Genomic DNA, 12,572 nt, shown 5'->3' on the forward strand with positions numbered 1-12,572 from the left:
TTCAGATCTGAAATACTTGCATGAACATGCCTAACCCTGACAACATGAAACTGGATGTGCTGACTACTTGGAACAATCATCAAGACACACCTCCCAACTTCAGCAAAGTGGTATGGCAAGCTTTGGGCATATTCCCTGGATCTATTGATGCATAGCGCTAATTTTCAAAATTGGACTACTTCCAAGACAGCTAGAGGCTCAACATGAGTTAGGATACTTTGGAGAAAATTGTGACCAGACACAAACCAGGATTTCTGGAAAAACTAATCAACTTCGTACATTTAAAGAGTTTTACTGTAGTAAAATGTGTATATTATGAATTTTTTTTGTTCTTGATTTTTCCTACTTAGAAAAAAAAATTAACCCAATTTCATCCCTGTTTTAATGTTTGGAAAATAAACATCAAAAAATTACCGGAATTTCTTTTACAATGAAAACTGAAAACGTGGAACACTAGTTATTGCGTAGTGTAGTGCCATAAGTTTAAATGATTCTTTGCACTAACAATAAGACATAGGACAGTTTTTGTGTTAAAAGAGGGAGTGTAGTAAGCTTATTGGTGAAAACAAGGGTGGAAAGTTTCATGGAAGTAATGTATTTTGAGGAGAGGAGGGAGGTGATTGGCAGCTGGAGACCTTTCCAAAGTAGAGGTGCAGAGTAGAGAGAATTGAGAGAGGGAATAGAGAGAATGAGAGCAGTTGTACATGAGACCAGGATTATGTAAGTCTTGAAGGTGAGGGTATGGGTCTTGAATTAAATGCAATATAAAACAGGAAGCTAAAGAAGGGATTCTAGGAGAGAGTGTAACATGGTTGAAACACCAGAAGAGGATTATAACTTAATTTGATTCCTAGTGTTAGATTAAACTTTGTTCCAGGGTTAGCTTTTGCCTTTTTTAAAAGTTGTTCAGCATATTATTCTCCTTGTGCTAAATTGTTAATTTAATAATCCAATTCATTCTCTAATTTTAGGCAACACCTAATGGACCGGCTTGGTGTTGGTGGCTTCTAGCTGTTCTCCCTGTAGACCCCAGGTATCAGATCTCAGTTCTCTCAATGATGTCTTTGAAAGAACGTCTAATCAAAATCCAACATATACTCACATATTTTTCTAGAGACCAGTCCAAGTGACTAACCGCCTGGATCTTCCTGAAGAGTTACTCTTTTCTGGTTGTAATCACAGCTGGAGTTTTTGCTGCCTTTGCACATCTAGTGCTGGTTTGAAAAGTGTGATGAAACTGCTTCCTCCCCTCTCCCCCCACCAACTTCCTGAACCATCTGGTTTTTCAAATGGACACTATCTTCAACTAGAAGGATAGACCACTAAAGTTGCACATGCCAAAATCAGTCCAGCCACAGAACATGGAAAAACTCTACATGATTTGCACTATGTATGAGACATGCTAAGACTTGAGAATTTATTGCCACTGACTTTTTTTAAAGCTGTGGGAAATGCAAGACTTAAGGCTGACAGTCCAAGTTTACAGCATTAAGGATGCATTTTTTTGCAAATAAGAGCTTGCCTCAGATACAACTGTCCTGTTGCTATTTGCACAAATATTTGAAATATAGTATTGAATGTTGCTGTTGGAAATTACTGCTCTTGCTGAACTGTCTTGACTATGGCACAGATTCTTAATACCTTATAAATATTTGCATCACAGAACAAGTGACATGAATTATGATATTAGAGCTGGTTTTAAGGAACAACTGCAAAAAAAAATGAACATGGTACTTCTGTCAAAGATAATTAAACTGTGAATATGGCTTATGTACCTATAACTGTACACGTTTAAAGGGAAAATTGAAAACAAATGTTTAATACCAGTTACAATTTTATTGGGCTTTATAAACTGGTGGTCCTTAAGCACTTAAGTAGTTTATAGAGCTTTAGTACAATATGCTAGGAATTGTGCATTCAGATTTTTTTTTGAAAAAACAAGCTTAAAGGATGACTTCAAAAAAAGTTTATAAATTGTTTGCTGCCTCTATGCCTTATTCATATTAATAGTAGAGCCCACTGCAGTGTTAAGTTTTAGAATTCATGCTGCCAACTGGTACTTTAATTTCCGTTGGTTGCAGATCCATGAATATCTGACACATTAGCTTTCTTGTATGTAAATCATTTGTAAAATATTTCTTACAAATCTTGTTTTTGCTAATATATTTAATTTTCAAGAAAAGCTAAGTTTGTAACATTTTGTAACTTAACTAAATGTTACTTTTTTATAAAAATTGTTTTCATACATTTCCATTGGTTGGGGGGGGGTGACGCGGAGTGTCTTACACAGAGTCAGAAGCATTATTAGTTTAGATCAGGGTCGCAAACACTTCATGCCATCCATTGGTTTCTTGCCATCAGTTCCTATTCAGTCAGACCAGACACTAATGAGGTCCCACCAGAATACCTTGTCTGTCTTATTTTTAGCTATAGTTTTGGTTTCTCCGTCCTTTTTATTTTAAATTGTCACCATACTTAGGGTGTCTGACGTTCTTAAGAATTTAAGAAGTTGAGCTTTTATTTTACTAAATTCGATGTCCCTTGTTCTGTCCTCAACCCATAGGCTTCTTCAGATATTAGAGGCTCCTCAAATTCATGCAATTTGATTATTCTTACAGTCTTCTCAACACAATGTATTATTCTTTAATGTTATCTGTGGAAAATGCCAGCTTTTACTGTTTAGTAAGAAGGGAAGAGAACTAAAGAACCTTTAGTCAAGTTCTTAATACTCTCTGCTTAAAGGCTTTAGTCAGGCTAGGTTCTCCCTTCCTTATTTGCTCCTATTGCCCCTACTTACCTTTTGTCAGGAACTGTTGACAATGTCTTTGCAACTCTAATTTTATACCCACTTGGTTCCTTTGGTATTAAGTGTCTGATATTCTTGATGTAAAATTAGTACTGGGTCAGTTGCAAAGTCTCATCCTGATATCCTATTCAAATCAGTTGGAACTCCAGACCTGAGAGAAGCATTTGGGGGTTTGATTTGGGTTTTTCCCTCCTTCATAGATAGTACAGATGACAGGAAAAAGGATTTAATAGAGCAGTTCTGAAGGTGAATACTTGTGGTCTGAAGCAGTGGTTCTCAACCAGGGGTCTGGGACACCCTGGGGGGCTGTGAGCAGGTTTCTGGGGGTCCTCCAGGCAGGGCCTGAGTTACTCACTGGGGCCCAGGGCAGAAAGCCGAAGCCCCACCGCATGAGGCTGAAGCGTAGGCCTTGAGACTTGCCACTTGGGGCTGAAGCCAAAGCCGGAGCAACTTAGCTTTGTGGGGGCCCTGTGGCTTGGGGCCCCAGGCAGTTGCTCTGCTTGCTACCCCCTAATGCCAGCCCTGGCTTTTATATGCAGAAAACCAGTTGTGGCATAGGTGGGACGTGGAGTTTTTATATCATGTGGCGGGGAGGGCTCAGAAGGAAAAAGGTTGAGAATCCCTGGTCTGAAGAACTGGCTAGTCGCATGCTTTCTGGCTGCTTTTATAGCTTGCAGGGTCTTCATTAGAAATGGGAACCTTGGAGGCCTATTGAAAATGAGGAGCCAACCTAACTGTCTGTGCTAATGGCCACTGAGGAAACAGGATCTGTCTCCTGGTTTTGAAGCTGCCAATAATCTGTCGGAGAAGAATATCTGTGAGAGAAAATGCGATAATGAAGAGAAAATAAAGCAAAATCAGTATGCTCTCAAAAGAGCAAAACACGTTGCATTAGTTACTAATATTACTTTCCTAATACTACTATTCCACAGAAGCAATCACTACAATTGCCACAGGGGTGAGATTGTGAATGGGAAGGAAGGTAGTTTATAAGTCTTTTTATAAAAATGGTGGTCCATTTTTGATGGAAAAAATCCTGAGTCTCCCCTGTAAATGTGATTGTTCTTTCATGTCTCCTAGCACTTTTTCCTGTCTTGTTCTAAATGCTTACAGGAATGGGACTGCCATCGTTACCTTGAACAAGATACTAGATACCACACTCCAATACATCTTACTGTTAGGAAAGTTTTCTGGCTATTTACCTTAAGCAATCTTCTTTCGGTTATTGCTAGCTATTCCTTTGTGCCATACTAAATTCCTCCTCCTGTGTTCACATTGACAGATGTGTAGTTGATGTGTTGCAGATACTGAGAACAATTTTATGAACACTGTAGGTGACCAAGTCACTAAGGGGATGTTTCTAATAACCCAATACACAGTATTTCATGTGACTGTATTGATCTAACTTACATTATGGCTAGTGGAATGTTTACACATAAAATGCTGTAATTCAGTGGGGTCTGAATGAAAGTGATACAATAGCTTCGCTGATAAGAGCATCCAAGCACCCACTTGGAAGATGATGAGGCAAGCTGTTAGCTTACTATTCTCCAACCAGCTGCAAACCTTGTTTTGCCAAAGCTGGGTATTACAAGATCAAAAGAAAACTAAATAATTAAAAGTAACTTTGATTCCACTGAAGAGGAGTGAGTTGCCAGGGGAAGTCCAGGGAATTGCCAGTGAGCTCTGACAGGGAGACAAGCAGACAGAGAGAAACTCTCTGTCAAGGAATGTGTAGGGAGATGCCAGGCATGCATATTGTTTGCATTTTTTTATTTTAGATGCTAAAATGCTTTTGTTCTAAATAAACACTTTAATGGGGCTGTTTGGTCTGTGATGGCCGTTGTCCTGGAGGGAGCAGAACTGCAGAGTCTTGGATATGTCAGACCTGCTGAGATAATCATGACTGAGAGGCAGGGGACTGCAACCCAGTGTCCCTGGTCTGAAAGCAGAAGAAATGTGATTCCACACCAAAAGATGGGTGCGGCCTGAGACCTAGAAAGGGTGCTCTTGGAGAAACAAGCAAGGGTCAGAGTTGCAGTTAGCTTGGTAACTAGCACACACCATTCAAACATTAACTGCTGTGCTCTCTACACCGACTCCTGCTGTATTTATTTAGATCTAATATTTCTTGCATCAGTGAAAACTGAGAGCACCTGAATTATTTTTCTCTTGGGAAAAGCCCTTTACATTTGTGGCTGTTTCCTACAAACTTAAATTTAGACTTCTAAAATACACAGATCACAGCTCCAAGTGTATGCTTAAATTATAGAAACAATTTTAAAAAAAATGCCAAAAATTCTTGATGTAGTCAGACTGAAAAGCCTGGAGAAATAAATGGAGTTCAGAGGAGGAAAAATGGTGTGATGGTAAAGGCAGTGGACTTGGCTCTTGAGAAATCTGGTTCAGTTTTAGGTGCTAAGGTGGCTCTTTTTGATAGTGTGTTGGACTCTCTGTCTGTAAAGGGTAATTTCTTAACTCATGTTGGAGTATTGTGATACCTTTTACTACATTGGAGCTTCTCAAATACAAGTATAAGTTAGGTTATTACCTAAATAATGAGACTTGAGGATCACATTGGACCTGGGCTCTAACTATAAGCATACATGTGAGTTCTAGAGATCCCATAAAAGTGCAGGCTATTAGCCTGAATTACTAGTTTCTCAGCGTTGATGTGTTCTAGAAGAGAATGTTGTCGGTAACCTACTGTTCAAATACTTTACGCTTCATTTAGGAAGTAATTGGAAGCATAACAGAGCACTGATATTGTGTGCATTCTCTAGATCAGGCCTGCACATGCAGGCCCTGGGCTGCATGCGGCCCATGTGGGTTCACTGTGCGGCCCACGGGCAAGCGGTGGGGTGGGGCTGCTGGATTCTCCCCCTGGCCGGGGGGCCTGCCTCACAACTGTGCGTGCCACGCACCAACCACCCTAATGGCCAGAGCCGCACGTGTGTCTGTCTCCCACTCCCCCCCCCGCCTGGCAGAGCTGGTAAGTGCCGAGTGAGGGGAGGGGTGCCCGGCCTGGGCTCGAGCCGCAGCTCGGGGGGGGGGGGGTGACCCCCTCCAAGCCCCCCTCTTCGGTTGGAGGCAGGGCTGCTACTGCGCTGATTGGTCCCATGGCGGTCTCCATAGTGATTGGGGGAGGGGAGGAGTGTTGAACTGTCTGGGGGCAGCCAGGAAATCCCTGGGGGAGACGTGTCTGTGTCTGTGCGCGCGCTGCACCTGCCCTGCCTAAACTGCTGCCCCCTTTCCTGGTCCAGGGCCCTTCATCCCAGGGCTCCCTGCGGCCCCTGTGTTTGTGTTGGACAGTCACATCCAATCCCTTCACACTGCTCCCCTTATTTCATGAGAGGATGATGAGCCGAGTGGGCGGGTGGGCAGTGAAGGCAAGGCTTTATACTTGCGGGGGGGAGGGCGTTCCGTGGTGCTGGGTGGTGCTGAGGTGGGGGATGTGTTTCGGGGGGCGGAGCGGGGGGTTTCGGCCCTCAGCTGTTTTCTTTGGAGTAATATGGCCCTTGCCGCTTTACGAGTTGTGCAGGCCTGCTCTAGATGAAAAAAATAGACAGTCTGTATGAGTTTAAACCTTGCTGTAGTTTTGAAGTGCTCATACAGAATGTCTTTTTCTATATTTAAAAAAAAAAAAAAGATGGAATGAGAAATACTAAAGATGGCATCCCAACATTTTCAGTCTCATTTGAGGGTATGTCTACACTGGCAGAGTTACAGCGCTGCTCAGAGCGCGCTGAAGGGAAACCATTGTGTGTTCACAATGTCGGCTGCCTGCGCAATAGCGTGTTCACACTTGCGGCACTTGCAATGGTATTTGGAGTGGTGTACTCTGGATAGCTATCCCACAGAGCATCTCTTCCTCTTCTGTTAAGAGTTGTGGGAATGTGGAGGGGGTCATGGGGCATCCTGTCCCAATGCCCCATGATGCATTCCCTGTGCTTCCGTCCGCATTTGGTGCCATCTTTCAATGGTTTGTGTACTGCGCGCTCTGCCTCTTTTGGTCTACAGGAATGGATCCTGCACTGTTGACCAAAATGCTGCTTGCTCTCATGAACATATAATGAATGGCAGTGGAATTATAGAATCATAGAACTTATCAGAAGATCAGAAGGGACCATTATGATCATCTAGTCTGACCTCCCGCAAGATGCAGGCCACAAAAGCTGACCCACCCACTCCTGAAATAATTCTCTCCCTTGACTCAGATGTTGAAGTCCCCAAATCCTGATTTAAAGACTTCAAGTACCAGATAATCCTCCAGCAAGCGACCCCTGCCCCATGCTGCGGAGGAAGGCGAAAAACCTCCAGGGCCACTGCCAATCTACCCTGGAGGAAAATTCCTTCCCGACCCCAAATATGGCGATCAGCTGAACCCCGAGCATGCGGGCAAGACTCTCGAGCCAGACCCTCAGGAAAAAGACTTTCAATATCCCGACATTGACCCTCGGTACTAATTACCAGTGGTCGCACGTTATTGACCTATTGACTAAATCACGTTATCCTATCAAACCATTCCCTCCATAAACTTATCAAGCTTAATCTTAAAGCCAGAGAGGTCCTTCGCCCCCACTGTTTCCCTCGGTAGGGTGTTCCAGAATTTCACTCCCCTGATGGTTAGAAACCTTCGTCTAATTTCAAGCCTAAACTTCCCGACTGCCAATTTATATCCATTTGTTCTCGTGTCCACATTAGTACTGAGCTGCAATAATTCCTCTCCCTCCCTGGCATTTATTCCTCTGATATATTTAAAGAGAGCAATCATATCTCCTCTCAACCTTCTTTTGGTTAAGGAAAACAAACCGAGCTCCTCAAGTCTCCTTTCATACGACAGGCTTTCCATTCCTCGGATCATTCTAGTGGCCCTTCTTTGTACCCGTTCCAGTTTGCATTCATCCTTCTTAAACATGGGAGACCAAAACTGCACACAGTACTCCAAATGAGGTCTCACCAACGCCTTGTATAACGGGACTAGCACCTCCTTATCTCTACTAGAAATACCTCGCCTAATGCATCCTGTTTTTTAACAGCCACATCACATTGCCGACTCATAGTCATCCTGCGATCAACCAGGACTCCGAAGTCCTTCTCGTCCGTTACTTCCAACTGGTGCGTCCCCAGCTTATAATTAAGTTATTCCTTAAACTACAAAGGCAAGGGGAGTGTGACATTGATCTTGCCATGCGTAGTAGCTACGACACAAGATTGCTTGTGGCATCCATGGAGGTGCTGACCACAGTGGAATGCTGCTTTTGGGCTCAGGGAAACAAGCACTGAATGGTGGGATCACATCATGATGCACACCTGGGATGATGAGCAGTGGCTGCAGAATCCTCAGTTCAGGAAAGTCACATTCATGGTACTGTGTGATGAGTTTGCCCCAGTCTTGTGGTGCAAGGACATGAGAATGAGAGCTGCACTGTTCTTGGAGAAGCCTGTGATGATTGCATTGTGGAAGCTGGCTATTCGACTGCTACTGATTGGTCACTAACTAGTTTGGAGTGGGAAGGTTGACCGTTGGACTTGTGTTGACAGAAGTGGGCAGGGCCATTAATCGCATTCTGCTCCGAAAGACCGTGACTCTGGGCAACGTGTGTGATGTGGATGGCCTTGCACAAATGGGCTTCCCTAACTGTGGAGGGGTGATAGATGGCACACATTCCAATTCTGGCACCGGACCACCCCCTAGACACCAAGTACATTAATTGGAAGGGATATTTAGATCACTGTGGGTATTTCATGGACATTAACGCAGGCTGGTCCAGAAAGGTGCTTGATGCACACATCTTTTGGAACATGGGCCTGTTCAAGAGGCTGCAAGCAGGGACTTTCTTCCTGGAACAGATGCTCACCAGAGGGGAAATGCCCATTGTGATCCTGGGAGTCTCCGCCTACCCCTTAATGCTGTGGCTTATGAAGCCATGCACTGGGCACCTTGACAGCAGCAAGGAGCGGTTCAACAACAGGCTGAGCAAGTGTAGGACTATTGAGTGTGCTTTTGGCCGTTTAAAGGCCCGCTGGCACTGCCTATATGGGAGGCTGGAGCTGGCCAATTACAATATTTCTATGCTTTTACAGGTGTGTGCTGTATGTTCCATCATATTTGTGAAGGGAAGGGTGAAAGCTTCACACGGGGATGGACCGCTGAGGCTTAGTGCCTGGAGGCTGAATTTGAACAGCCAGGGCATGTCTATACTACCTGCCAGATTGGTGGGCAACGATCGATCCAGCGGGGGTCGATTTATCGCATCTAGTCTAGACATGAGAAATAGATCCCTGAGTGCTCTCCCGTCGACTCCGGTACTCCACCAGGGTGGGAGTGAAGACACGGCGGTGAGTAGATCTAAGTATGTTGACTTCTGCTATGTTGTTCATGAAGCAGGAGTTGAATAACTTAGATCAATCTGCACCCTCTCCAGTGTAAACCAGGTCCCAGAGACCAGGGCTATTAGAGGGGTGCAGCACGGGATAAGGACTATGGTTGTCTTGAGGCAGCAATTTGAAGCTGAAAGCCACTAATATTTGTTATGCTTGGGAGTGCAGTGCTTGTAAGGCTAGGAGGTGATTGTGATTAATGCAGACAATGCACTACGAAGGTGTTAAAAAAAAATTACCTGCTGCTTTGCAGGGCTCTGTTTGCTTATTAATGGAATAAAGATTGCTTTCAAACCAAAACAATTATTTTATTAAAAAACAACTACAGAGAGACAAACACATCACTACTGATGGGGATGGGGGAAAGGGAGGATCTCAGGAGGAGGTAAGGTGCTGGGATGGTTAAAGATTTTTGTATGTCCAGGTATCAGATCCAGCAGTCTCCTTTGGAGTACAGTTCAGTGGATACTGTACTTCAGCAGGGATAAACTGCAGAAGGACGGGTGTTGAGTGTAGTGGATACTGGGAGTCCACAGAGCTGGACTGTGATGGGGCAGGAGTGGAATGCATCAGGTACAGACTAGAGCCAGGAGGTTGATAAGTGTGTTGGCAGTGTCTGGGGGCGCATGGGAAGAAGTTTTGCAACAGCAGCTGCAAGGGACAGTGGGCGCGGAGCTGCTCAGTTTGCAGTGCTAGTAGTGCCTTGAGCGTGTCCTCTGGGTACTCTAACGTTTGAGCTGCTCTGTGGCTTCTTTTGGGTGTGCTGCAGTCTCCTTTGGGTTCCTCTTCTCGTTGTCCTACCACTCCTTCAGTTCTTGTTTTTCGGCTGCAGAGTGCATCAGGACCTCACGCAGAAAGTCCCCTTTAGTTCTTCATTGATGCTTTCTATTTCTCTGCAGCCGTTCAACCAGCAATAACAGAAGGAGGCTGGGCTCTCAAGGTAATATCTGTGAAGCCAAAATGCAACATTTTACAGAAGTAGTATTGTTTGCAATACAGAGACCACTGATTTAAAACACAGCCACTATTCACGTACCTGTCACTAATTGGCTGCTGCCAGGCAAGCACCCATGAGCCACAGGACCCCCCCCCGCTCCACTGGTGAGTAATTGCAGGGGCAGGGGAAATCAATGTTCTGTACAGTGGGCATGTGGCTCTCAAGGAGAGCTAGTACTGGGGGTGGGGGGAGGGCTTATAATCATTCTTGTCCCCACATTTTCCACAGGCTGTGTGATGATTCCCTGCTCACCTTCAGCAGTGAGTTAAGGGAGGGTCTTCTACAACACTCTGGCTTCTGCCCTGGCCCTTATGTACAGCAATGATTTTCCCCTTCTCTCCCCCTAGTGACAGCAGAGTGGCATAGGAAAGTTACCCTTAATGAGGTAAGAAACAAAGCAGCTCTGCGAAAGAATCTGTGGCAGCGGATTGCCCAGTATCTTCTTGAGTTCCATGGAGAGCTCTGAGGCAGATTCCCATGAAGTGATGGAGTCAGTCAACACCCTGTTCCGTTGCTCAGACTAGGCATGTGGCGGTACGTGCATCATACTGACACAAGCCTGCTTTCTGCAACTTCAGCGATTCCCAAAGTCACATCCACTTACCAGGGCCCCCCTTTCCTGTTTGCACTTTGCCAAGATCCAACAGCTGTGACTGGCTAGTGTCCTCCATAGCTGAGAAGAGCTTGTGGCTGCATACCTCTCTGACCTCCCACTTGTCCTCTGCCTCCCCCTCCCCATCCAAGATTTCTTCCTCTGGGCTTGGTCCACTCTCGACTGGCATGCAAGCCACCAAAGTATCCACAGTGGCCTTTGCAGTGGAGGTGGAGTCACCATTGAGTATCATGTCCAGCTTTTTGTAGAACCGGCAGCTCATGGGTGCAGCACCAGCATGGCAGTTTGCCCCCCATGCCTTGTGGTAGGTGGTCTACAGGTCCTTCACTGAACTGTGTCCTGGTCATGGCCCCTTTCTGTCATGCATTGTGAAATCTGTAAATATAATTCCTATGGCTGGAGCACAGCTGGGACTGGACAGCCTACTCTCCTCAAATGCTGATGAGGTTCTATCAGCTTGGCACTGCTCCAAGCAGGGGATCGCCTGATGCATGGTCCAGGCATGGCCACCTAGAAAGATGCCTTGAGACCACTGCACACGTCACCGAGCAAACAGGAAGGGGACTTTGAAAATTCCCAAGCCATTTAAGGGGTGGGGATGTTGATTGGTCACCTGAAGGCAGAGCAGTAGCGTTCAAACTGGTTACCAGAGAGGTGAGAACAGGCATTGTGGTACACCTCCTGGAGGCCAGTTGCAGCACTGTAATTGACTAGGGTGTCTACAGTGGCACTGTACCCCTGGTGCAGAAAATTATGTACCTCTTGGGGGGGGGGGGTTACATCACTGCACCTGCACAATTTGTGTGTATACCTCTGGAGTTATAACACAGAAAGCTGCTTTACTGTGCAGAAACTTGCCAGTGTAGACAAGGCCTTAAAACAGAACCAAATTAAATGTGACTTGCAGACACACACAATTGAGTTTGTGCCCCTTTTACTTAAAAGGGGGTGGTGGTTTCTTATGTAAAAGGTTGGTGGGGGGGAAGTCATCTGGACTTCCCCCTACCTCTGAGCAGTTGCCACCCATTCTTGCTACTCTGCAATTGCTGAGTGGTTCTCAGACCTAAACTGGAAAGATAACATTACTGAATTCACAAAAACATTTTCTACCAATTATGTATGAAGCTATTTTAATTACATTAGACAGTGTCAAAGTAGAATTTTGAACAGTGAACAAAAATCACTATCCCAATTCACTTTATTAGCATCTGAGATCTGGGTCTTACTAGGTCTCCAGTTTGGTCTTCCAGGAAAAATGGGGTAGATGTAAATTAATATAAAACATTCAAGCTTCCGTCATACATCAAAGCACCATCCCTCCCCCCCCACCCCAAAGCTTTTGTTTTGTTTTCTTGCAACCTCCTGTTAAGTACATCCACCTCGCTCACCTGCTATTCCTTTTTTCTGAGCCAATTTTTTTTTTAAACACCTCATGCTCACAAGAGAAAATACTTTCAGGAGTCCAGAAGTAAATATCTCTGCTGCACATTTGTAGACAAAACATCCAAATGAAAAAATGTTTGAAAATAGAGGTAGGAAATTAGAGAGTTGTATTGTCAGTGAAGACATGGAAAGTAGAAAGCAGTTTTTAAATAATGCAGCGCTTTTCAAATAAAATTTCAAAACTGGAAATTCATCAAAATCACCCTTTCCTTTGAGCAGTTTCAACAAATGACATTTTCTGATGTGTTTTGTTGGAAAATTCCCAACCAATGCTATTTAGGACCAATACTCCTTAAGACCCCTGTCATAAAAATAAAGGGAAGGGTAAC

The 12,572-nt window shown here is 44.6% G+C and overlaps 1 protein-coding gene across 3 annotated transcripts in view; it reads left to right on the top strand.

Moving 5' to 3' along the window:
• Positions 1 to 12,572, top strand: part of LONRF1 (LON peptidase N-terminal domain and ring finger 1) — a 60,920-nt gene that overhangs the window by 35,075 nt on the left and 13,273 nt on the right. Inside the window, exons 12-13 of one of the 3 annotated variants that reach the window (XM_039539528.1) lie at positions 972 to 1,033; positions 1,115 to 2,182. In XM_039539528.1, the coding sequence (XP_039395462.1) occupies positions 972 to 1,033; positions 1,115 to 1,130 (78 nt within the window). In that variant the 3' untranslated portion in view covers positions 1,131 to 2,182. Of the gene's footprint in view, positions 1 to 971; positions 2,183 to 12,572 lie in introns of those variants that run through there. The other 2 variants (XM_039539529.1, XM_039539526.1) reach the window with 2 other exon arrangements.

Source organism: Mauremys reevesii, linkage group 5 (genome assembly GCF_016161935.1).
Source record: "Mauremys reevesii isolate NIE-2019 linkage group 5, ASM1616193v1, whole genome shotgun sequence".
NCBI classification, from domain to species: domain Eukaryota; kingdom Metazoa; phylum Chordata; order Testudines; family Geoemydidae; genus Mauremys; species Mauremys reevesii.